This window comes from Loxodonta africana, chromosome 4 (assembly GCF_030014295.1).
Source record: "Loxodonta africana isolate mLoxAfr1 chromosome 4, mLoxAfr1.hap2, whole genome shotgun sequence".
NCBI lineage: Eukaryota > Metazoa > Chordata > Mammalia > Proboscidea > Elephantidae > Loxodonta > Loxodonta africana.
Window position 1 is genome coordinate 5,375,553 of NC_087345.1, and position 25,595 is coordinate 5,401,147.

The 25,595-nt window shown below is 46.4% G+C and overlaps 1 protein-coding gene across 18 annotated transcripts in view; it reads right to left on the minus strand.

The window, feature by feature from the left end:
* TBC1D22A (TBC1 domain family member 22A) overlaps positions 1-25,595 on the minus strand; it is a 465,294-nt gene that overhangs the window by 193,441 nt on the left and 246,258 nt on the right. For all 18 annotated transcript variants that reach the window (XM_064283337.1, XM_064283338.1, XM_064283335.1 and 15 more), the window contains one exon: positions 12,596-12,705. In XM_064283337.1, coding sequence (XP_064139407.1) covers positions 12,596-12,705 — 110 coding nt within the window. The remainder of the gene's footprint in view (positions 1-12,595; positions 12,706-25,595) is intronic.

Below are 25,595 nucleotides of genomic sequence, written 5' to 3' on the forward strand. Positions count from 1 at the left end.
TGACATTGGTTTCACTGAACTGTACAAATGAAAAATGTTGAATTAGCAAATGTTGTGTTACCCTGGAGCCCTGGTGGCACAGTGGTTAAGAGCTCGGCTGCTAACCAAAAGGTCGGCAGTTCGAATCCACCAGCCGCTCCTTGGAAACCCTATGGGGCGGTTCTACCCTGTCTCAGGGCAGCCCTACTCTGTCCTGTAGGGTTGTTATAAATCAGAATAGACTCGATGGCAATGGGTAACAGGTTGTATCATCTATATTTTTACAACAGTTAAAAAAAAACTTTCCCACAAGGAAAATGCCAGCCAAGACGTCTTCAATGGTAAATTCTATCAAACACTTAAATAACATCAGTCTTACGCAAACTCTTTCAGAAAACACAGGAGCGTTTTACAAGGCCAGCACTTCCCTGAAATCAAAACAATGACAATAGAAGAAAAGACTGAAGATCAGTATCTCCCATGAAGAGAGATGTGGAAATCATTACAAATACATTACCAGAGGGAAGCCAGCAATATACAAAAGGTTAATAGCTCATGACAAAATGGGGCTTACCTCAGGAATGCAAAGCTGGTTTTACTTTCAAAAACTAATCGGTGCTATTCACTACATGAACAGAATGTTGCTGTTGTTAGTTGCCATCAAGTCTGTGTAGTGACTCATGGCAGCTCCACGTACAACAGAGTGAAACACTGCTCAGTCCCGTACCATCTTCATGGTCGTTGGCATGAACATGAAGCAAATAAATAAGAAAAATCATACACTCATCTCGACAGATGAAGAAAACGCATTTGACAAAATACCAATTCCTAATTTTCACAAAGACTCAGAAAACCACGATCTCTCTACATGTTCTTTCTCTCCTTGCTCATAAGAATTCTTTCTTCAATTCTCTTCATCACATACCAATAATCCTCAAATTTAAAGTCAGGATAGACAACAGACCTCAAAGCAAAAGCTAAACTACAAATCTTGTAGGAAGAAAACACAGAAGACACCGTAGAATCCTGAGGGGAGGCAAAGGATTTTTAATCGGACACAGAAAGCCATTACCACAAAAGAAAAAAGACAAATTAAATTTCATCAAAATTAAAATTCTCTGCTTATCAGATGATACTGTTACGAGAAAAACGAATTGGCAAACCACAGACTGGGAGAAAATATTCTCAAAATGTATCTCTTGACAAAAGGATCGCTATCTAGAGTTAGGTAAGGGACATCAGAGAAACACAATGTTGGAGAGGCTATGAAGCAGGCAGAACCTTCACACGGTGCTGAGGGGTACGTAAAATGGTGCAGCCACTTTGGGGGAACGATCCGGCTGTTATAAAAACAAACCTTCTCCTACCCTGTGGTCCAGCTAGTGCACTCCTAGGAACTGAATCAAGAGAAGTGAAAACACATGTCAACAAGAAGACGTAGACATGAACGTCCACAGCCGCTTTATTCGTAATAGCCAAAAACTGTGAACAGCCCTGGTGTCCACCGACGGGAGAATGGATAAACAAACTGCGATCTCCAGATAGTGGAATACGACTGGGTAATTAGAAGGAACGAACTATTCATTCAGGCAACAACATAGATTGTATGTTTTTCAATGCTATCGTAAATTGATTTTTTTTTTTAATTTTCATTTTTAAATTGTGTGCTGCTCAAGGACTTACTCTTAATGAATATTCTGCCGCAGCCCAGTAAGCAGCACGTCCTTGCCTGCTTGATAAACCTTTCCAGAATATTGCCAAGAACCCTCAATTTCAACAACCGGGGCTCTAAAATCACATCTCTAAGATTCAGCCACAGACAAGAACATACTCAAGTCGACCGGGGCTTCATTCATTCATTCATTCATTCTTCCATTCACCCACTGAACCCTCAAGGACTGTCTCACGTGCCAAGCACTGAGCAGCCACAAGGCCCTGGCTTTAGGCCCTCTATTTGATGGCCCAGCTGCCCTTTCCAAGTGAAGACTCTTCTTGATGTGTACAAGAGCCAAACCAGAATGAAGTAACTGAGCTCTCTGCGACCTTCCCAAGCAGCAGGCTGCTCCTGTCTTTGTTTCTCTCTTCCTTTTGAACTCAATTTGCGGGTGGCAACATCGCCAGGTTCTAGCCCATGACAGGTTCCAGAGTCTAAGCTCATTTATGAGGGTCCTGAGCCACCCTCCGTATCTGCCTTTGGCTAACGGCCATTTTCCTTTCTGGAGCATACACTTGAATAGCTGGTACTTCTTCACAGCCTCCCCATGCAGGGTCTGGTTCCTGTGATACATCTGTCCCTTTTCTCCAGACTGGGATTATCCTCAATGGTTAACTCACAGCAGTTAACTCACGGCAACCATATTTGAGAGATGTCCCCCATCTGAGACAGAGTCCCCTGCTGCCCCCAGTTACAGGCCTGGTGGTTTCCTGGCCTTTCTCTAAATGGTTATCATACCGCCACATTTCTAGCCCTTTCTATGAGAAATTCCAAGATAACAGAGTCATTTTTCCCAGTATCCCTATCACTTCCATGCCACCAACCAGTTCTTAGAATTGAGTAATTCTTCCACAAGGAAGGAAATGTTATGGATATAAGAGTAATAGTATGGATATATTATGGATATAAGAGTAATAGTATGGATATAAGAGTAATAGTATGACTTCAGGGTAGGCAAATGTGGAAGCCATAATTCAAGAAATAAGAGCTTGCCAACAACCTTGGCCTTAGTGTCGTGACTGAACAGACTGGCAAAAGCACAAGAATAATCCCCTAGCAGCCTAAAAGCACCTCGCCCAGCCTGGAACTTCTAACTGGACACCTCCGGGGAGAGAGAGGCCCTGCTTTGCCACTATGTAGGGGCTGAAACACAGTGCTGTGTCAGCAGTTTCCATCACCTAGAAAGCCCACAGCTGAAACCAGCAATTTGTTTTCAAGAAATAGTCAAACAACTGGAATTAGCTCAGATGTTCTTCTGTGATCTAGGTTTTACAGAAAAAAACCACCCAAAAAAGCAACTCTTAAGACCAAACAGCATTAAAAATATACAATCTGTGAATCCACTGGAAGACATAAGAGCTTGCCAATCACTTTAAAAAGTAAAATCTCTTTCTGGAACCTTCCCACTGTACCTGAACCTGTGAGGGCCCTGTGCTGCTGAAAGCCCACTTACAAGCCATCCACCTCACACTGCATACTACCCTCGAGGAAGCCAGAGTCCCTGGGAGCCCACGTACACTCTGGAAAAAAAAAAAATCCCATTGCTGTCAAGTCGATTCTGACTCATAGTGACCCTACAGGACAGAGCAGAACTGCCCCAGAAGGTTTCCAAGGAATGCCTGGTGAATTCAAACTGTTAACCTTTTGGTTAGCAGCTGAGCTCTTAACCACTACGCCACTAGGGCTTCTTTATACACACACTCAAGTCACATCCCCAGTGAAAAAGATGTACACGGGTGTAGAATGAAACTCAGGAACACAGGGAGAGAGACCAATCATTTGTTTTTTTTAATGCAAAGGAAAATAAAAAGAAATATTTCTCCCAATTAATTTTTTTAAAGATACTTCCAATCAAACCTACCACACGACCAAAGCAGGAAACTCAGGAATTGTGTCCTCAGCACTGAGGATTACTCACCGCGACCCTCACACCTTTCCCTCCACCACCACGCGAACCTCAGCTCTTGTCTGGGCCCTAGCAGGCAGCCCACCCGAGGCTAACACACAGCAACATCCCTCAAGCAGGCTACCTGTCCCAGAGGGCGACTGCTGACACAGCAGTGTGGCTTCGTGGCACTGCTCTGTGGAAGCAGCCTCCCATGACGCCATGACGCCAGGAGAGGCAGCCGTCTCCCCGCCAACGCCAAATGCCCTCGAGTTTTAAAAAAAAAAAAAGTCTCACATAGACAAATGCCTGGTGCAGAGGGCACTGACCCTTCATCAGAAATGAGTGACCAGGCTCACTGGACTGAGGGCGCCATAGCAACAGACCTTTCTCAAAGCTGCCAAATCCCAGCCGGGCTTCCCACCTCAGGCCCCACCCACACACCTACTTCCTAAACAATCTGGAGATTCCACATCACAGGGCCTTGACTGGTCTGAAATGCCCTTCCAAATCTGCGAGTCCCTACCCAGAACCTGGTCTGTAGGGTTCTCGGGCAATTGCCAGTGTTACTATTTTTACATGTGGTCCGTGAATGCTGGAAAAGAAGGAATACTCTCCAAGTGTTGAATACAGGGTTCTAGAGAGGTCCATTAGCCCTAACTGATTGACCATGTGGTACAAACGTTCTGTTATCTTACTATTCTGCTCTGCTTGACCTTCTAATCACTGAGAGGCAGGAGAGCTGGATTCTGGAGCAAGGCACGGTCTGAATCCTGGCTCCGCCACTAACCAACAGCAAAATGACAAACACCTCATAGGCTTGTTGTGGAGGAAAACAAGCTTAGACAAATGAGTTAACACATTCTAACACTTAGAATAGTGTCTGGTGCACAGTGTGGACGCATAAATATTAGCTATCCTTATTACTAACAATGCCTTCCAGTAATTCTGCCAGACTTCTGCCTCTCTCTCTCTCTCTCTCTCTCTCTCTAACACTCACGAACATTACGTCCATATACACAAATACGTCGTCAAGACTATACATTCAGGATTGCTGTATTTTCCCTGGTAACTTTATCCATTTATCCTTAGAAGATAACAATCTTTAGCCCCAATAAAGCTTTGGCCTTAAAATCTATTCCATCTAGTAGCAACAGAACTATCGTACAGCTACATAAGTGGCACTTAACTACATGACTATTATTTTTATAAGTACTTACCTCCTGCATTTTTCCCAACCCTTTCCTTTCAACCTTTCTGTATCCTTATGTTTTAGGTTAATGTATTACAAGTACCATACAGATGGATTGTGTTTTTAATCCGATCTGAGCTTTTTGTTTTTGTTTTTTAAGAACATTTGGCAGTTTTATTCTCTTGTGTCTACGTGTGAATCTTTTTTTTTTTTTTTTATTCATCTTGCTTAAGACTTGTCATGCTCACTGGACGTGAGTAGCAATGTCTTGCATCAGAGCTGGACAACTCTCTACCATTATTTTTATAAATACTGGCTTTCCTCCAGTATGTTTTCTCCTTCCAGATCTATTTTTTTCATGCTTTCATATCTTAACCTCTTTCATATTTTCCATCTCTCTCACTGCCTACGCAGTAATTTTCTCAGATCTATATTCCATTTTAACTAATTCTCTCTTCCATTGTGCCTAATGAGTTTAAACTTCAAATACCATAAATTTTTGACTGCTACAAGTTATTTTTGTTCCTTTTTAAATCTGCAAGCTCTTTTTATAGGCTCTTTTTCTTGATTTTAAATCCTCCCATTATCCCTTAACAATGTTAAATATACTCACTTTATGGTTCCTTTCAAGTTATTTTCCTAGCATCTCAAGTCCCTGGGATGTAAATTCTCTTAATTGTGATGTCAGCTAATGTTTACTCTTGGCATCGTTTTTCCCTGTGTGTTTTGTACTTTTTCTATTGTGAGCTCATCTTCAGTGGGGGATTTTTCCATGAGAACACCAAAGGCCTGTGCCGTGAGAGCACCTCTCCAGAGCAGAGATTCTCAACGTGTGGTCAATGGACTACTGGGGGTCCCTGAGACCCTTCTAAGTGGTCTGTGAGCACAAATCTATTTTCAAAATAATTCTAAGACATCATTACCTTTCTCATCATGTTGACATCTGTACTGACAGTACAAAAGTAGAGACTAAAACTGTAGCAACTTAGCACAAATCCTGGCAAAGACACCAAAATAAATACACTAGTCCTCACCGAACCCTTAACTCGTGGTGCACTCCCAGTCAAACTCCCAGTCAAACAGCAAGCCAGGTTCACTTACAAGTGCCCTTCGTAACGCAGGAAAGATCATTTACACTGTTACCTTCATTTTTTAAATCTTGACCCTTGAGTAGCATCTTTTCAATATTCTGGTGACAAAATGGAGAGAACACATAAAGCACTTCACATAGAGAAAAATGATGGTTTCTTCAAGGAAGGCACTTGGTACAATTGTTTAGAGTTGTGAGCTGAACAAGACATGTTTTCCAAGAAACACCACCTTTACTTGAAAGAATGGCTGGTGGACAAACTGGTTATTCAGTCTTGGGTATCTGGAAAACATTTTCTCAAAAATGAACAAAATTAACCTGTCACTTCTCAGGACACAATTGATAGTATTTGTGGTCAATGATAAGAGTGGAGCTTTTAAGTCAAAACTCCAATTCTGGAAAACGTGTATCCACCACTCCGCGCTTGCAGTTTCTTCTTTCTGAGCTAGGTGGATGACTAACAAATGTGATTTTTTCGTAGGGTAAAACGAAAGGGTAAAACGTCGGTGTCCCTTGGAAGATCTGCACACGTCTGTCATCCAGTAATTCCCAGGTGACCAGCGCACAGTGTTCCAGTACCACACGTGGAGAAAAGATCCATTCAAAGCGCAAGGTGGACCAGTGGACTCAGACGTAACCAAGTACGAATGTTCCCCGATGTGGTTTCAGGTTTCATATCACAAATAACTTTTAAGAATCTACCATTTGTTGAGTAGTGATGTAGTATTAAACAGAAAAAAAATCCACAATTATCAGAAAGGTTACTAAAATTCTCCTCCCTTTTCCTACCACGTATCTGTGTAAGGCAGGGTTTTCTTCACACACTTCAACCAAAACAACATATTGCAACAGATTGAACACAGAAGCAGATATGCAAATCCAGCTGTCTTCTATTAGGCTATTCATTAAAGAGATTTGCAGAAATGTAAAGCTTTAAAAACAGATTTAAAAATGCCTTTCTTTACACTAATTATTTTTGTTTTGGAAAACAGTAATTTATCATAAAAATACGTTCCTCATGGTAACTTGTAATGAGTTTATCATTGTTATTTAAAAATAAATTCCTAAATATGTTTTAGTTTCTCAGTTTCAAACTTCTGATAAGGCAAATATCTGTAGATTTAACCCACATAAACAAATAATTTTTAGGAATGTAAAGAGTTTGAAAAGCTCTACCGTAGAACCATTTTTATTTTGTTTCTGGCCAGCATCTCGGTTTCCCTTCCCAGGTCATGTTATGGATTGAATTGCATCCCCCAAAAACGTACATCAACTTGGCTAGGCCATGATTCACAGTATACTGTGTGGTTGTCCTCCAATTTGTGATCTAATGTAATTTTTCTATGCATTGTAAATCCTAATCTCTACCTACGGTCAATGAGGCAAGATTAGGTTATGTTAATGAGGATCAGAGTGGGACGCAAAACCCTTACTCAGGTCACAGCCCTGATGGATGTATGGAGAGTTCCTCTGGAATGTGGTCTGCATCCCCTTTTATCTTACAAGAGATAAAAGGAGAGAGAAGCAGAGAGAGAGAAACCTCATACCACCAAGAAAGAAGCGCCAGGAGCGGAGCGCATCCTTTGGACCCAGGGTCCCTGCACTGAGAAGCTCCTAGACCAGGGGAAGATCGATGACAAGGACCCTCCTCCAGAGCCAACAGAAAAAGCCTTCCCCTGGAGCTGGCGCCCTAAATTTGAACTTGTGGACAACTAGACTTTGAGAGAATAAATTTCTCTTTGTTAAGGTCATCCACGTGTCGTAGTTCTGTTATAGCTGCACTAGATTTCTAAGACACCTAGCTTTATCTTCACTGAGCACCTTGCCAGGCAGTAAAACATAATCTCTCAGCCATTACTGTCCCTGATCGTCCCCTCCAATTTACTACAGAATCAGCTGTTGAGTTCCTTACTCTCATTTCTGAAGACGTCCCTTGTTTCTAATAAGCTCAGATATGAGCTTTAAACAATGTGTGCTCACTACAGCCCAGCATTTCCAGGCATCTGCTGAGGACAGGGGTAAGGGACTGTCCTTTTTTTAGTTCGCCATCTCACTGGATTTGAAGGTTCTCGCTCGCACTCTGCCCTAGCCTATCCCTGCAGTCTTCCCACCCCTCCCCATCCGTCAGGCTGTGAGTGGCTTGCCAGCAGGGATGGCACCTGTATACAGTAGGTGCTCATCACCCTTAGGCCAAATCAAAGAAGTTCTTAGTCAATTAATGTAATGAGCTGATGTTTAGAAAGAGTCATATGCTACTGAAACCTACTGGGATATGGGGTCAAAAACTGAGGCTATGTGGTGAGCCAGAAAGTAAGTGTTGGCACTGTTACTGCCCAGGATGCTGAAAGGCAGGAAACATGAGCAGATGTGGTTTCCATCTTCGTCTGCAAGGTGGGACTCACTTACACGTATTGTAGCTGGGGAAGGCTGTAGGGTAGAGTAGAAAATCCTCAGCTACCAGGCTAGGATCTGGGTTCATGTCATTTCAGGAAAGTGGCTTCAACTCCCTCGACCCCCGTTTCTCCTCCTGTGCACTGGGGGTAACACTGGCTCTGCTGTGAGGTCACAGGTCGGTGTCAGAAAGCACCGAGCACATGGAAGACACATGATACATGGCAGCTGCCACTCATCATCTCCATCAACACTGAGACTGTCCACCAGTCATGAATGAAGAGCACAAGAAGTCCTTCACCAACAATCCTTGACTTGCGTTCCTTTGAAGGCTCTTTGGCAGTGGTGCGGACTTAGCACAATTTGATAAAATAAAACTGAATTTAAGATGCTGAGAATAGCTCAGGAGGTCAGGCTGAGAGTTTGCATTTAACAAAACCTGAAAAGGACCTCATGGGTTTCAATCAGGGCAATGATGTGATGAAAAAGGCACTTAAGAAAGATGGTTCTAGCAGTTCTACAAAAAAAAAAAATGGAGGTAAATGACACAGGAGCAGAGAATAAGCCGGGGGGCAGAAGCAATCAGGAACAGAAGCATCTAGGTCCTTAGGGAATTTACCTTCTGGTCCAGTTTTCCCTTGATTTTCAATCAGTTTGTATCCTTACATTTACTGAAACCTAAAAAAGCAGTAGTACTTGTGTATACTAAAAAAGTCTCCAAGGGAAAGTCACCTGAGTCGCTTTGGGATGGCCTTGCCGCTGTCAGCTGCTGCTGAGTCGTGGCGACCTCATGTGTAACAGAACTAAAGGTTGCCCAGTCTTACACCATCTTTGTGATCATTGGTAGGTTTGAGCTCACTGTTGTGCCTACTGGGTCGATCCATCTCATGGATGGTTTCCCCAGTTTCCACTGACCCTCTAACTTGGCTAACCACGATGTCCTTTTCTAGCGACTGATTTTCCTGACGAAGTGTCCAAAGTAAGACAAAGCCTTGCCATCCTCATCTCTAAGGAACATTCTGGCTGTATTTCTTCTAAGGCTGATTTAAATACAAGGTTATCTGGCTTCTATTTGTAAACCTGTCTGTCGGTTTGTCCTGTTGTGGTAGCTTACCTGTCGCTGGGATGCTGGAAGCTGTAGCATCGGCAGAGCTACCCATGGTGGACAGGTTTCCACGGAGCTTCTAGACTAAGACAGGCTAGGAAGAGAGGCCTGGTGATCTACTTCCAAAAATGAGCCAATGAAAACCCAATGTATAACAAGAGAATACTGGGATGTTCTCATGTAAGAGAATGACAGCAGAGTTCCCCAAACTCCCCAGATGGCGGTCACTGATATTCCCGAGCCCTTTCTCACGTGAGAAGTATCTGGAGTGAACTGTAACCATGGACAGACGGGTGAGGACCTCTGGGTTGCGATACTTTGTAAACGCAGGCACCAGAGCGGCGTTATACCTCGCACTTGTCAGCCCTGCCAATAAACCATTTCATCACAGAGCAAATCTCAGGTGAAAAACGAAAAGCCAACGCCGATTTCGTTGTACAGCTGATTTTATTTACAAATAGAAGCCAGATAATCTTATATTTAAATGGCAGAAGTTCCATCACTCATGATCAAGCAAGTGACACTGGAAATTTATAAAGTTTCATGTTATGATTCAATCCCTTCTCCAAGGGGGGAAACCTTCCAAGGAGAGGACGACTCAGAAATATGGGAATGCTGACAAGGTGAGAGAAACAGCAAGCTGGGGCTTGGGCCAAAATTCACCCCTAACAGGCACATTTTTCTTTAAAAGAAACAAATAAGTCACAAGGCAGCTCGATCAGCTCACAGATATGAGGCCTCCATGCTACAAGCACACGAAGCGCTTCCACCTTCTCTGTCAGTTCCTAAGTTATCAAAAGTAACATGAACCATAGAACAAAATTCTAACCCACAAAAAGAGACCAGACGTACTAGTCTGACAGAGACCAACGAAACCTCCAGAGTATGGCCCCCTGGACGCCCTTTTAGCTCAGTAACAAGGTCACTCTTGAGGTTTACCCTTCAGCCAAAGATTAAGCAGGCCCATCAAACAAACAATAACACACATAGCTCAACCAAGCACGTGAAACTAAATGGGTACACCAGCCCAGGGGCAAGGACACGAAGGCGGGAGGGGACAGGAGAGCTGGGGAGATGGAAATGGAAAACCCAAGGCCAAGAAGGAGAGAGTGTTGACATGTCATGGGGTTGGCAACCAATGTCACAAAACAATATGCGTATTAATTGTTCAATAAGAAGCCAATTTGTTCTGTAAACTTTCGCCTAAAGCACGACAAAAATAAAAAAGTAACATGAACCCACCCAGTTTCCTGCAATAGAACCATTTTAGCATATTCATCCAAATTAAACCTTAGGGCCTGAGTCTTTAGATTACAATTAAGAGAAGCCTTGTTTGGGCCATTTCACATCAAGTAGCCTGGCTGGAACCTCTCAGTGACATCAGAACGACCGTTATGACAACAGGTCAGGAAAGGCAAACACTGACGGGAAATGAACATGGCAAAAGTGTGAACCAAGCACACCGCCTCATCTCTTCAACAGGAGGGCCCTCGAGGTCCAGCTGAGCTCACGGACGCCTGCACACTCTCCATTTGGGTAGCAGCACCTCACATCGGTTCACCTGCACGTGAGTAACCAGGCGATTCTTGGACATTTGGCCCCCAGAAAACGTCTATCAACCAAAACCCTGTTTGGCCTTTAAAACGTTATGCTGAGTGAAGGAAATCAGACACAAAAGGACAAATAGTGTATGAACCTACTTATATGAAACACCTAGGACTGGCAAAAGCACAGAGACCAGCGTTTATTAGTGGTTCCCAGGGGCGGGAGCGGGGAGGGGAGCGGCTGTCCAGGAAGCAGTGAGTTTCTGTTTATGGAGATGGAAATCTGGCAGTGGATGCTAGTGATGGCTGCACAACACGATTAATGTAATTGATAACGCTAAACTGCACATGAGAAAAACGTCAAACTGGCAAATGGTGCATTACGTACTTTACAACAACAACAACAAAATCCCGCTCGAGTCCCCTCCTCCATGTAAGATCAGGCAACCCTCCTGGGAACTCTTGGGAGCCCATTTCACTGCCTCAGCAGAGCTGAAACGCCACCCTCTGTTGGACAGGAGCTCCTGGAAAGCCCCATGCCTCACTTAGTGGGCAGCACAGTACACCCACTTCTCACTTATCACTATCTCATTATCCAACATTTCGCATCTACAACAATAGTAAAAAAAATCGACTATCTGACTATCTTACACATTGACGATGTAGCCTGGCAGTAATGAACGCTGAGGTGTCAGGCGAGAGTAACACTGGCTGTGATAGTTAAGGTTATGTGATCGGCTGGCTGCGATGGCCAGGCCATGACTCTCAGTGGTTTGGCAGTTACATAATGACATAATTTGGCAGTTATGTAATGATGTAGCCATCTTCCATTTTGTGATCTGATGTGATCATCCTCCATTTTTGCATAATGCCAATTTTCACATAACGACCTGGTCTTTGGAACCTAACAATGTTGGTAAGTGAGAAGTGGGTGTACTGGTACAATGCAGGTGTCTAGGACAGGTGTGAGAGGCCAAATGAAGCTGATGGGGGCCCAGCCACTGGGGGCATCCACCCACTCGGGCCATGTCTTTGAGCCCCTGAGGCTTGAGTCCTCGTTCCTGCTCCTTACCTGCCCACAGGGCTCTGTAGGCACTCTGCAGTATTGTCCCCCACACCGCCTCCACACAACCGTCTCTGTCACTGTGAGACCTGTGACAAGTTTGGCCATGGCCCCAACATCCTGACCCTGAGCCCAGCAAGTGGGACCCCCGCCAGCTCCTGTCTTCCCCTCAGTACCAGGCTTGACTGCTGTTCACCCACCTCTCAGGGCTGTGAATGCCACCTGGTCACAGGGCCCAGCTTTATAGATGAGGCGCTGGGGCCCCAAACTGACCCCTGTGTGGGGTAGATTCCCCTGACTACGTCTGGCCGAATCTGAGCAACAAGGAGTGGACAAGCCCCTGCAGCAGATACCTGAGAGCAGACAGCAGACTCAGCAGTACAGATCCTCGGCCCCAGGGTCCCTGCCAGGGCCCGCCCTCTGCATTCCGCAGCAGGATAGCATGGTGTCCCCAGAACAAGGGGCTCACACCCAGTACTTCTGCTACCTGCAGTCACCCTGAAGAGCACAACCTATTCCAGATGTTGAGACTGAGGTTCCCAAGGTTAGCACATGGCGGACCTAAAGTGCCAGCATCAGCATGGTGCTCTCTGGACACAATGCACCCCTCCCTGCACACGGCCAGACCTCACCTGAATGCCGTCCAGCAGCCGGCTCATGCACCAGTAGGTATCGGCCTCGATGTTGCGTAGCACATCCGCAGGCACGTGGGAGACGTCCACGGTGTCCACGTCCTCCTCGTCTGCGAAGCGCATGGCATGGGAAGAGACAACGGGCAATTAACCACACAAAGTCATCACCAGGGGAGACGCGCTCACCTGCCGGAGCCCCCACCTATCATTCTTCCTCCAAATGGACGGCTCATGCAGCCTACACCTCACCACTTAGAGTTTCTCAGTTTAAATATCTCATTAGTTGCAGATAATAATCTGAATACTCTCTGATCAATTAACATAATTAATAGGTATTTTTTACATTATTACTTATCAGGCATTTCCCATCTGAATAAGAGAAAACCTAGAGTACATTATTCATCCCCGGCAGAGGCCTGAAAGTTCCTTCAAAAGACTGTAAAACTCTGCTTCTCATATATTTACGTATTCATCCAACAATACACGCAGTTCCCAACTTAGGACAGGGCTCCATTTTGATGACTCTGACATGAGTCAGTTTTGACGTTAAGTCGAATACCTCATTGTTTTCGTTTTTATTATCATTGCCTTTTATCATTAGTGTCTTTATAGATCATAACACTGAACGTTCTGCAAATGAACATCTGAGAATGATAACTTCAGCAAATTACACGCTGCATCATTGTATGTAGCACATATTACTAACGAAAAAATGTACCAAAAAAAAAAAAGACGGTTGTAGTGTGATTCGTCATTAACTAGAATACATTGCAAGTTGGGGACTACCTGGAATTCCCCTAAAAACCTGTTTCCGAGGTTAGCTTTTCCAAAACCATACCAGGCAAGTCTCTTGTGCCCCATCAAGCCCCCACGAGGGCAGCAGCACAGATGTACCAAGAAGAAATAACAGGCAGTGGGGTTCTAAGTCACTTCCTTCTTAATGTATAGGAAATCTAATGAGAAACATAACTTAGAAGTTTTTAAAATGCAAAACAGACGCTTAATTGAAACGTCTTGTCGGGTATTTGAAGAAACTAATTTTAGATCCCTACAAAAAGTGTTATCATTCAGCATAACACCCATTAATGTTTGAAAAAGTATGTCTCTGGTTTTTCTATTTTATTTATTTTGCAAATGTGCATGGTATCGTTTGCGAGGAAAATGTACTTTAAGAAAAAACATTCCAGCCCAGAATATATTGAGAAGGTTGTAAATTATTGTAAACTTGTAATAATCGTACTAGCAGTAACACTGGGAACGCTCACTGAGCACTTCTTGCCTGCCAGGAGTCCTGCAGCTTCTCATTACAACCACCGCCATTGTACCCTAAGGAAGGTCGGGTGTGGGGAGACACCCACTCATGGTACAATGGGTAGGGTCAGGACGTGGCCTCACATCTGGTCCCGGAGCCTGCGCTCATCACTGCGCTTCGGACGCTAGGATGGCTCCACGGCTCTTCCGTAAGGTCCTTCCTCCTTCCCTGAGCAGCAGCCCACCCAGGTCCTCACCCACATATGGTCCCACCTTCTTCCTTCTTCACAACAGAAATCAGAGGGGTGCAAGGGGGTAAGAGTGTCTCCACAGTGGTATCCCACAGAGTGGAGCAGAAGCGTCATGGCTAGAACCACACATCCTGTCTCCGTGACCCCAGCAGGGAGGAGGTGGCCCTGACAGGAAGCACAGCGGTAGCCATGTGGCTGGGACCACACGTGCTGTCTCTGTAACCCCAGCAGAAAGGCAGTGGCCCTGACAGGAAGCACAGCAGGAGCCATGTGGCTGGGACCACGCACACTGCCTCCATGAGCCCAGCAGGAAGGCGGTGGCCCTGACAGGAAGCACAGCAGGAGCCACGTGGCTGGGATCACGCGTGCTGTGTCCACGAGCCGAGCAGGAAGGCAGTGGCCCTGACACGAAACACGGTGAGAGCCATGTGGCTGGGACCATGTGTGCTGTCTCTATGACCCCAGCAGGAAGGCGGTGGCCCTGACAGAAAGCACAATGACAGCCATGTGGCTGAGGTCACATGTGCTGTATCCATGACCTCAGCAGGAAGGCGGTGGCCCTGATACAGAGCTACCACAGAACTATGTCACTGAATTAAACATGTAGAAATTGTTGAAATGGCATATATTTTGGTATGTATATGCTCACCAGAATAAAATTATAAAAGAAGTTAATTAAAAAAAGAGCATCAACCCAGGAAAGGCCCCTCCCTGACTCACACTCCACCCCAGCGCCATGCCTCTCCAGATGGGATGAGAGGTACCTGTCAAGTACACAGCCAGGTGTACAAACTGCCCCTCAACCACGGGTAACCATCTTACTGGGAAATGGCTGTGACCAGCAGAATTGACCCAACCCCCAGAATTGAGGGCAGGCCTGGTTTCACCTTCCAGTCGCAGGGAACTGAATCAGCAGCAGCCATCAGAAGACGACCTCCGAGAAGTTCTGCATCGACATACTCTCTCTTTCAAGGGCCTTCAAGCATTGAGACATTTTCTCAGATATAATAAAAGCGAACAGACCTCAAGACTGTCTCCTGATGTTTACAGAAGCCACGATGCTCTCAGACCAACCTCACAGAAAAAAGACCACTTCAGGAGGCCAGCAGAAGCCCCGATGATTTGTCTGTTTAACTGGCTTCTTATTTTATCTGAGAAAATGCCAGTAGGGTAGTCTCAAGTCATTTCTCACAACAGGCCATTTGTTACTCTTCCATGTAATCAGGCAATGGCATTTACCTCAGAGAACCCCAACACCAATCTGTCTTCTAAAGACCACAAGAATCGGAATTACCCTACTGTTAGAAAGAAATAAATGTCCCTTCGACTGGAAAGCACCTACCAAAACTGGGAGAAAGCACAAAGAGGTGTTCAGAACATTTGAGAAGTCCCCAGGCTATGAGCTGAAGAAGCTGCTCAAGAGAAAGGCTGCTCCCAGAGAATCTCCGTGAGGTAGTGTCTGGTACCTCCTGAAGGGAGCACCAGGTGGGCCCAAGACCACCCACAGGCTGTCCTCTAGTCAGCCCCACAGGAGACAGGCCCAGGCCAACCACAGCAAAGTCAGCACCTCTTACTACCTAGCTACAGTGTGTGCGTGGAAACGTGTGAAAGGACGTCCCCCGGCTCCCAGGAGAGGCAGGATGAAGGAATGAATGAATGAATGAGTGACAGGCAGCTGGGGGTAAGGAGATCTTACAACCTGCAGAATGTGAGCAGGTAAGGGCCTGCAGTGGGCTTCAACACCCCATCTGTGAAGGGGGCATCCTGGAAGACCCGTGAGAGAACAGGCCCCAGGACAGAAAGCGCTGATGGTGAGTCTATCATCACCCCTGGAGCAGTGAAGGGCGCTTGGCCACCCCGTAGGTGGTATTCACACCCTGTAGGACCACATGAGGCCAGCCAGGCGCACCAGCATGGACACACCCTCTCCCCCAAGAACAGGTAACGCCATGCAAGCAGGCCTTCGTGGACCAGGCTCCTGTGGGTACACAACTCTCTCCCCTGAGAACAGGCATGGCAGGTGTGAGGACCAGGCTTGTGTGAATGGCCCAGTGTGGACACACCTCTCTCCTCTGAGAACAGGCACGGCAGGTTTGAGTACCAGGCTAGTGTGAATGGCCCAGTGTGGACACAACTCTCTCCTCTGAGAACAGGCACGGCAGGTTTGAGGACCAGGCTCGTGTGAATGGCCCAGTATGGACACAACTCTCTCCTCTGAGAACAAGCACCGCAGGTGTGAGGACCAGGCTAGTGTGAACAGCCCAGTGTGGACACAACTCTCTCCTCTGAGAACAGGCATGGCAGGTGTGAGGACCAGGCTCGTGTGAACAGCCCCGTGTGGACACAACTCTCTCCTCTGAGAACAGGCATGGCAGGTGTGAGGACCAGGCTCGTGTGAACAGCCCATCTCACTAGGAGACCGTGGGCAGAGGTATGCTGCTCTGTGAAGAGAAGGACGTGGCAGTCTGCTTCCATAAAGGCTTACAGCACTGGGATCCCTATGCGGGTAGTTCTACTCCATCCTACAGGGTCGCTGTGAGTCAGAATTGAATCGACTCAACGGCAGTTGGTTTTGGTTGTTTCACCTGAAATCTGACCAGACTGTATTCGTTTACTTTTACCCTTTAATTATTTGCCGTTGTTGTTAGCTACCACCAAGTCAGGTCTGACTCAGGTGACCTTCTGTCACAGAACGAAACGCTGCCCACGTGTGTGCCGTCTTCATGATGGCTGGCGTGTTAAGAGTCCACTGCTCTGGTGAACATGACTGACTGCCTCTAGAACTACACCCAGCCATCGGTTCCCCCACTTTGCCCTCAATGCTGCCCTACTGGGGCCAGGCCCTGTGTCCTGGGGACACCAAGCTGAGCAAAGTATGAGTGCTGACCCCAGAGAGCCCACAGCGCAGCGGGAAGGCCAACAAGTGTGCAGGCTAACTGAGGGGAGGCTGAGGGGCAGAGAAGGTGCTCACACAGCACACAGCACAAGATCGGTCGTCCCGAGCAGACCACAGCACATTAGGAAGACAGCAGACATCGAACTGCATTTAATTAAAAATCATCTCACTTGCCTTCTGAGACCACAGAAAGTCTCCGGGGGATGATTTAAATTACCTCCTCTGAAAACACTACCCTGATATGTTATTAAGTTAAAAAAAAAAAAAAAAAAAGGCAGCTTGTAAAATAATCCCATTTTCATCAAACCACTCCATTTATATCGGAAGCTATACCACTGTGTGTCTGTGTACACTCACGCACCCAGAGAACATCGCTCTGGATGCCACTGAGGAGGGCCGGGGCGCGACCCTGAGAAACTTCCACCCTTTATTTTATGCAGATGAGTAGAGAGTAAAAAGAGAACGTGATCTTGACAACAGTTGCATTTGCAAAAGGAAACAAACTATTGTCTAAGCCGTTCGCAATAGTTTAACTGTCTGTTCTTCAGATAATACCCTTGGAGCAAAAGATCCCAGGGTGGTGGTACCGTCCTTGCAGATGGCTCAAGAAACAAGCAGGCGTATTTTGGGGTCTGAATGCTTAGGGCGAGGGGTGCTGCTGGCAGTTGGCAGGTGGGGCCAGTGTGAGCCACCCTACAGGGTGGTCAGCCAGCACGATTAGCACATCGGGCATGAGTTCCAGCTACTGCCCAGACCACAGGCACGGAAACCTCGTACGCTTGTTGCTGTGAGGTGCTGTCGAGTCAGCCCCTAACTCGTGGTGACTCCACGCACAACAGAACGAAACAATGCCCAGGCCTGCGCCATCACCGGCATCTGTTGGGAATTGGGCGTTGTGATCCATAGGGTTTTCACTGACTGACTATCAGAAGGAGGTCGCCAGGCCTTTCTTCCTAGTTTGTCTTAGTCCAGAAGCTCTGCTGAAACCTGTTCGGCATCACAGCAAGACACAAGCCTCCAGCGATAGGTGGGTGGTGGCTGCGCATGAGGTGCACTGGCTGGGAACCGAACTCGGGTCTCTACATGGAAGGTGAGAATTCTACCAGTGAACCACCAATGACTTCAGCTTACCCGAGCCTGAAGTCAAAACACTCTTTATGAACACAGAGCATCTTTTGGGCAGTTTTTAAATATAATGAATCTTCTAGGAATGCAGCTACTAGGCAAGGTGAGGAGACATGGCACCTCGTTTTGCTCTAAACTTTACCAGAGCTTTACTGCTTCCATAAGTCCTGCCACCAGTGCCAATGTGGCTCATGGCATCAGGCCACCAACACAGCCCTCCAGGGACCCCTGCTTTTGTCACTGACACATTCAAGCCAATTCTGTGCATAAGCAAAAGCACCCACTACTCCCTGCTGGCGTAGTGGTTAAGAGCTACGGCTGCTAATCAAAAGATCGGCAGTTCAAATCTACCAGGCGCTCCTTGGAAACTCTATAGGGCAGTTCTCTGTGCCCGCCCACACACACACAGAGCCCTGCCTCAAAGTGGGTACATGTTTTCACATGCGAGGGGGGAGGTGCAAGAAGCTGAGGAACAGCCGGAAGCCCAGGGGTCTAGCGGACATCACGCCCCTCCACAGGGATGTAACCTGGGGCACTGAGAGAAAGGAGAACCGAGAGGCAGTGCTACAGCTTGTCTGTCTCACCCACCACCGTATCCCCTGGCCTAGCATGCAGCAGATGGCAGCAAACACTGGATGGACGGACGGACAGATGGACAGACGGGTGGGTGGGTGGGTGGATGAATGGATGGGTGGGTGGATGGGAGACGGAGGGAGGGAGGGATGGACAGATGAGTAGACAGATGTGGGGAACTAACCAAAGAATGGAGAAGATGTAGCCTGACAAGGAGAAAACCATGAAGGGATACAATTGTTACTCTGAAATATCTGAAAAGCTCTCGGGAAAATTTTCTATCCATGTATCCATGTCCAGAAGACAGAAAGGATCAGTGGATAAAAGGAACAAGGACCACTTTACACCCACTAGGATGGCTTTCACTTAAAAAAAAAAAAGTGACTGTTGGCAAGGACGTGGAGAAGCTGGAACCTTCACGTACTGCTAGCGGGAATGTAAAATGGTGGAGTCACTTTGGAAAATAGTTTGGTGGTTCTTCAAAAAGTCAAGCATAGAATTACCTCTGACCCAGCAATTCCGCTCCTAGGTATGTACCCAAGACAACTGAAAGCAGGGACTCACACATTGGAACTCTAAAACAGCCAGACACCACAAGCCTGGAATCTTGTAATTATCAGGGAGTGCTAGAAAATAAAAAGGCCTGACACACAGTCAAGTTCTCTCCCGTGTAAAACCAATGGAGCAGCTTACTAACTGGAAAGTGAGGAGACACCTCACATCCAAACATCTTTACGGCCAAAGGATTCCACAACACTGATTACAGCCGAGATAAGCATAGATACCCATCACACAGCACGAGCTCTGCCGGTGAAGCCGCTGGCGTCTGCCAGTGAAGACCAGCGGTAGAGAAGAGAACAAGTTACTGTTGTTATGACTACATTAATCACCTGTGCTGCACAAACCCTGCAATAAACCTCTTCGCCTAATTAGGCACTTAACCGGTAATCAAAAATATTCTGTTCTTTATAAGCAAGCTGGAACTGCTCTATGGATCTAATCTTGTCCATTTTCCAACTTGGGAGTTTTACATTTGAAACCCTGACATGTGGGGGATGGAGATTTCGTTAATTAATTACACAGATTTGGGTTCCAGTGCAGAGAAAAGATTTGCTGCTTGGCTGCGAGAGTAGCGTCACAACTCAAGACTATAAATTCACAAAACTCCTTGGTTCAGCAAAAGCAACTAGCATTACACTGGCAGAATAAGAGGTCAGACTACGAATATTTGCTATGAATATGAATGTTAGAATAAGAATGTTTAACACTAATACAAACAATGACCAACTCCAGGTCCCACACTGACCCACCATCACCATGCCCAAGTTTGTTACGTGGTTGAACACTTGGGCCTTTTGCCGGCAGCCCACAACAGGAAGATCCCGGCCAGCAGGCGAGAGCTCAGGGGACCGCCGTTACCGAGAGGGGCAAGGTGCTCACCATGTACCAGGTAAGACGGTGTCACCGGGCCATACGCCACTGTCACTTCTGGCTCTAAAAGAGGCCTCAAATGAGGGGGGCCAACAGCATCACCTCACAGTCAGCACGGCTCTGCTTCGCACCCCACCACCCCAAACGGACCCCCAATCAGGCGTCTCCAACCTCAGAACCCACATCAGCAACAGGAAGACAGGGTAAGCAGGAAAAGGACAGCATTTTGCTAAGCAGTCTGCCTACTCTCTGTACGAGAAAACTGGCACCAAACTCCACGTGGGAAAAGTCCCTGGAGAACGCCCGGGAAATGACGACACTGGCATGCTGCTGAGCCAAAGAGGGAGGAAACTTCCTGGATCTTTGTCCTCCATCACCCTTGTTTTAATAACGCTATTCCTGCAACAACAAAGAAAATCAATCTCATACCTTTCTTTTGGTTTGACTGGATCTTTGATTTTTTAAATAATGCTGTAAGAGTTTTGTTCACAGAAATGCTATTTGTTGAAATATTGATTCATTCTATTAACACATATTGAGCACTTTTTATGTGCAACAGACTAGGGCTTGGAAGAAGAATATAAAGATGAAAAACAGAACCACCCTTAAAGTCTAAAGGAAGACAGAGCATTCTCATCGATTCACATGTTGACTCTCTAATTCTTTCATTCTCTTAATATTCCAAAGAGACGCAGAGCATACAAGCCACGACTCTAAAATGAAGAGCCAGCCCAGTGGAGAGGGAGTAGTATGCAGAGAGACCGAAAGAGAAGCACCGGTGGGTTGGGAAGGGCACAAAGTCCCTGTCCCCAAGGGACATGATTTTATGCTTTATGAAAGGAGTCTCAGAGGGCAGCGGGATTAAGCACACAATAACAGAAAAGGCCCCCACGTATCTGTCACTTTGTTGTACTGTGGGGGCTTGCGTGTTGCTGTGATGCAGGAAGCTATGCCACTGGTATTCAGATACCAGCAGGGTCACCCATGGAGGACAGGTTTCAGCTGAGCTTCCAGACTAAGACAGACTAGGAAGAAGGACCCGGCAGTCTACTTCTGAAAAGCATTAGCCAGTGAAAACCTTATGAATAGCAGCGGAACATTGTCTGACACAGTGCCGGAAGGCAAGACCCCCAGGTTAGAAGACACTCAAAAGATGACTGAGGAATGGCTGCCTCCTCAAAGTAGAGTCGGCCTTAATGACATGGATGGAGTAAAGCTTTCGGGACCTTCATTTGCTGATGTGGTATGACTCAAAATGAGAAGAAACAGCTGCAAACATCCACTAATAATCGGAACATGGAATGTACGAAGTACAAATCTAGGAAAATTGGAAATCATCAAAAATGAAATGGAACACATAAACATCAATATCCTAGGCATTAGTGAGCTAAAATGGACCGGTACTGGCCATTTTGAATTGGGCAATCATACAGGCTACTACGCTGGGAATGACAACTTGAAGAAGAATGGCTTTGCATTCATCGTCAAAAAGGACATTTCAAGATCTATCCTTAAGAACAATGCTGTCAGTGATAGGATAATATCCGTAAGCATACAAGGAAGACAGTTAATACGACTACTATTCAAATTTACACACCAGCCACTAGGGCCAAAGATGAAGAAATAGAAGAGTTCCATCAGCTGCTACAGTCTGAAATTGATCGAACATGCAATCAAGATGCATTGATAATTACTGGCAATCGGAATGAGAAAGTTGTAAACAAAGAAGAAGGATCAGTAGTTGGAAAATATGGCCTCGGTGATAGAAACAATACCGGAGATCACATGATAGAATTTTGCAAGACCAACGACTTCTTCCTTGCAAATACCTTCTTTTGCCAACATAAACAGCAACATTACACATGTACCTCGCCAGATGGAACACACAGAAATCAAACTGACTACATCTGTGGAAAGAGATGATGGAAAAGCTCAATATCATCAGTCAGAACAAGGCCAGGAGCCGACTGTGGAACCAACCATCAATTGCTCATATGCAAGTTCAAGCTGAAACTGAAGAAAATCAGAGCAAGTCCACGAGAGCCAAAATATGACCTTGAGTATATCCCACCTGAATTTAGAGACCATCTGAAGAATACATATGACACATTGAACACTACTGACTGAAGACAAGACGAGTTGTGGAATGACAGACATCAAGGAAATCATACCTGAAGGAAGCAAGAGGTCACTGGAAAGACAGGAAAGAAAGAAAAGACCAAGATGGATGTCAGAGGAGACTCTGACACTTGCTCTTGAACGTCAAGCAGCTAAAGCAAAATGAAGAATTGATGAAGTAAACGAACTGAAGATTTCAAAGGGTGTCTCAAGAAGACAAAGTATTATAATGACATGTGCAAAGAGCTGGAGATGGAAAACCAAAAGGGAGGAACACACTCAGTGTTTCTCAAACTGAAAGAACTAAAGAAAAAATTCAAGCCTCGAGTTGCAATAGGGAAGGATTCTATGGGGAAAATATTAAATGATGCAGGAAGCATCAAAAGAAGATGGAAGGAATACACAGAGTTATTATACCAAAAAGAATTAGTCGATGTTCAACCATTTCAAGAGGTGGCATATGGTCAGGAACCGATAGTACTGAAGGAAGAAGTCCAAACTGCTCTAAAGGCATTTGTGAAAAACAAGGCTCCAGGAATTGATGGAATATCAACTGAGATGTTTCAACAAACGGATGCAGCGCTGGAAGTGCTCACTCGTCTATGCCAAGAAATATGGAAGACAGCTTCCTGGCCAACTGACTGGAAGAGATCCATATATATGCCTATTCCCAACAAAGGTGATCCAACCAACTGTGGAAATTATCAAACCGTATCATTAAATATCACACACAAATAAAATTTTGCTGAAGATCATTCAAAAACGGCTGCAGCAGTATATTGACAGGGAACTGCCAGAAATTCAGGCCGAATTCAGAAGAGGACGTGGAACCAGGGATATCATTGCTGATGTCAGACGGATCCTGGCTAAAAGCAGAGAATACCAGAAGGATGTTTACCTGTGTTTTATTGACTGTACAAAGGCATTCAATTGTGTGGATCATAACAAATTATGGATAACATTGTGAAGAATGTGAATTCCAGAACACTAAATTGTGCTCATGAGGAGCCTTTACATAGATCAAGAGGCAGTTGTTCAGACAGAAAAAGGGGATACTGATTGGTTTAAAGTCAGAAAAGGTGTGCATCAGGGTTATATTCTTTCACCATACCTATTCAATCTGTATGCTCAGCAAATAATAGGAGAAGCTGGGCTATATGAAGAAGAACAGGGCATCAGGATTGGAGGAAGACTCATTAACAACCTGCATTATGCAGATGACACAACCTTGCTTGCTGAAAGTGAAGAGGACTTGAAGCACTTACTATGAATATCAAAGACCACAGCCTTCAGTATGGATTGCACCTCAACATAAAGAAAACAAAAATCCTCACAACTGGACCAATGAGCAACATCATGATAAACGGAGAAAAGATTGAAGTTGTCAAGGATTTCATTTTACTTGGATCCACAATCAACAGCCATGGAAGCAGCAGTCAAGAAATCAAAAGACGCGTTGCATTGGGTAAATCTGCTGCAAAGGACCTCTTTAAAGTGTTGAAAAACAAAGATGTCACCTTGAAGACTAAGGTGCGCCTGACCCAAGCCATGGTATTTTCAATCGCATCATATGCATGTGAAAGCTGGACAGTGAATAAGGAAGACCGAAGAAGAATTGACGCCTTGAATTGTGGTGTTGGCGAATATTGAATACACCATGGACTGCCAAAAGAACGAACAAATCTGTCTTGGAAGAAGTACAACCAGAACGCTCCTTGGAAGGAAGGACAGCGAGACTGCATCTTACAAACTTTGGACGTGTTGTCAGGAGGGCTCAGTCCCTGGAGAAGGTGGACTGACACGGCAGCTGCAGCAATGAGCTCTAGCATAACAAGGATTGTGAGGATGGCTCAGAACTGGGCAGTGTTTCGTTCTGTTGTGCACAGGGTCCCTATGAGTCAGAACTGACTCGACGGTGCCTAACAACAACAACAGAAAAGAAGGCAATGCAAGGAAAGGCCCAACAGAACCTAGAGCTGGGATGCATACAGTGTGTGCACGCCTGTGACTGCCTGAGAGAACCCATAGCTGGGACATGTGCAGTGTGTGCACACCTGTGACTGCCCGACAGAATCCAGAGCTGGGACGCGTGCAGTGTGTGTGCACACCTGTGGCTGCCTGAGAGAACCCAGAGCTGGGACACGTGCAGTGTGTGCACACCTGTGACTGGCCAGCAGAACCCAGAGTTGTGACATGTGCAGGGCATGTGCACAACTACAGCTATGGCTGCCTCTGGCAGGGAAGAGCTCCAGGTGTCACAATGCCAAGGCCCTGGGTTCCAGGCTCCTGATCTGGACTCCCTTCAGGAGGAACGGGGGGCCTTTGAAGACATGTACACATTAGAGTCATGCCATCCACCAGGGGCCCGAGGACAGTAAGGGGCTACAGGATGCATCAAGAGGAGAACCAAGCACCTGGTGTTTGCCTGCATGGAAGGGGGCAGGGTGAGGGATCTTGACCTGGAGACACCACTGTGGCAATGAAGAGGGGGCAAAGGCACGTGGACAGCCTCCCAACTAGAAGCTGCAGTCCCAACTGCTAGCTGAAGGCCCAAATGGAGGGTGCGGCCCCAATAGCGGCCCCCCTTGTTAGTAAACACGTTGCCAGAGGACAAATGAATTCCACCACCATGAAGTGCCAGGCACTGGGCTACCTGCTATGGAGGACCGAATGTGGAATGCCAGCATGCCAGCTCAGCCCAGATCTCCACCTGTCAGTCGGGTCTCGGCTAAAATGTCACTCACCCTGGAGGCCCACTCTGACCACACTGCCCCACGGGGTATCCCCCGTGACGGGCTTCGCTACCTGCATCCACATCCAGTGCCTCCCCGCCACAGTAAGAGCTCCTGGGAGCTACTCCCCACTAGACCCCAGCACCGAGAGGGGCATCTGGCACATGTCACTGCTCAGTCACTACGCGTACGGTGCCACCGGGTGCTCAGCCACTACGCGTGCGGTGCCACCGGGTGCTCAGCCACTACGCGTGCGGTGCCACCGGGTGCTCAGCCACTACGCGTGCGGTGCCACCGGGTGCTCAGCCACTACGCGTGCGGTGCCACCGGGTGCTCAGCCACTACGCGTGCGGTGCCACCGGGTGCTCAGCCACTACGCGTGCGGTGCCACCGGGTGCTCAGTCACTACGCGTGCGGTGCCACCGGGTGCTCAGTCACTACGTGTGCGGTGCCATCAGGGATCTGACACCCAGGAGGAAGGACTCGCTATATAATCAGTTAGAACTGGGACGCAGTGAAAGGAATGCCAAGGTGTTCTAAGAAGAATTTAAAAAGTTAATCCCCAACTACTCTGGTTAGGAGAAATATCCAAATTACTGCTCAAGTTAAGATAATATTAAGTC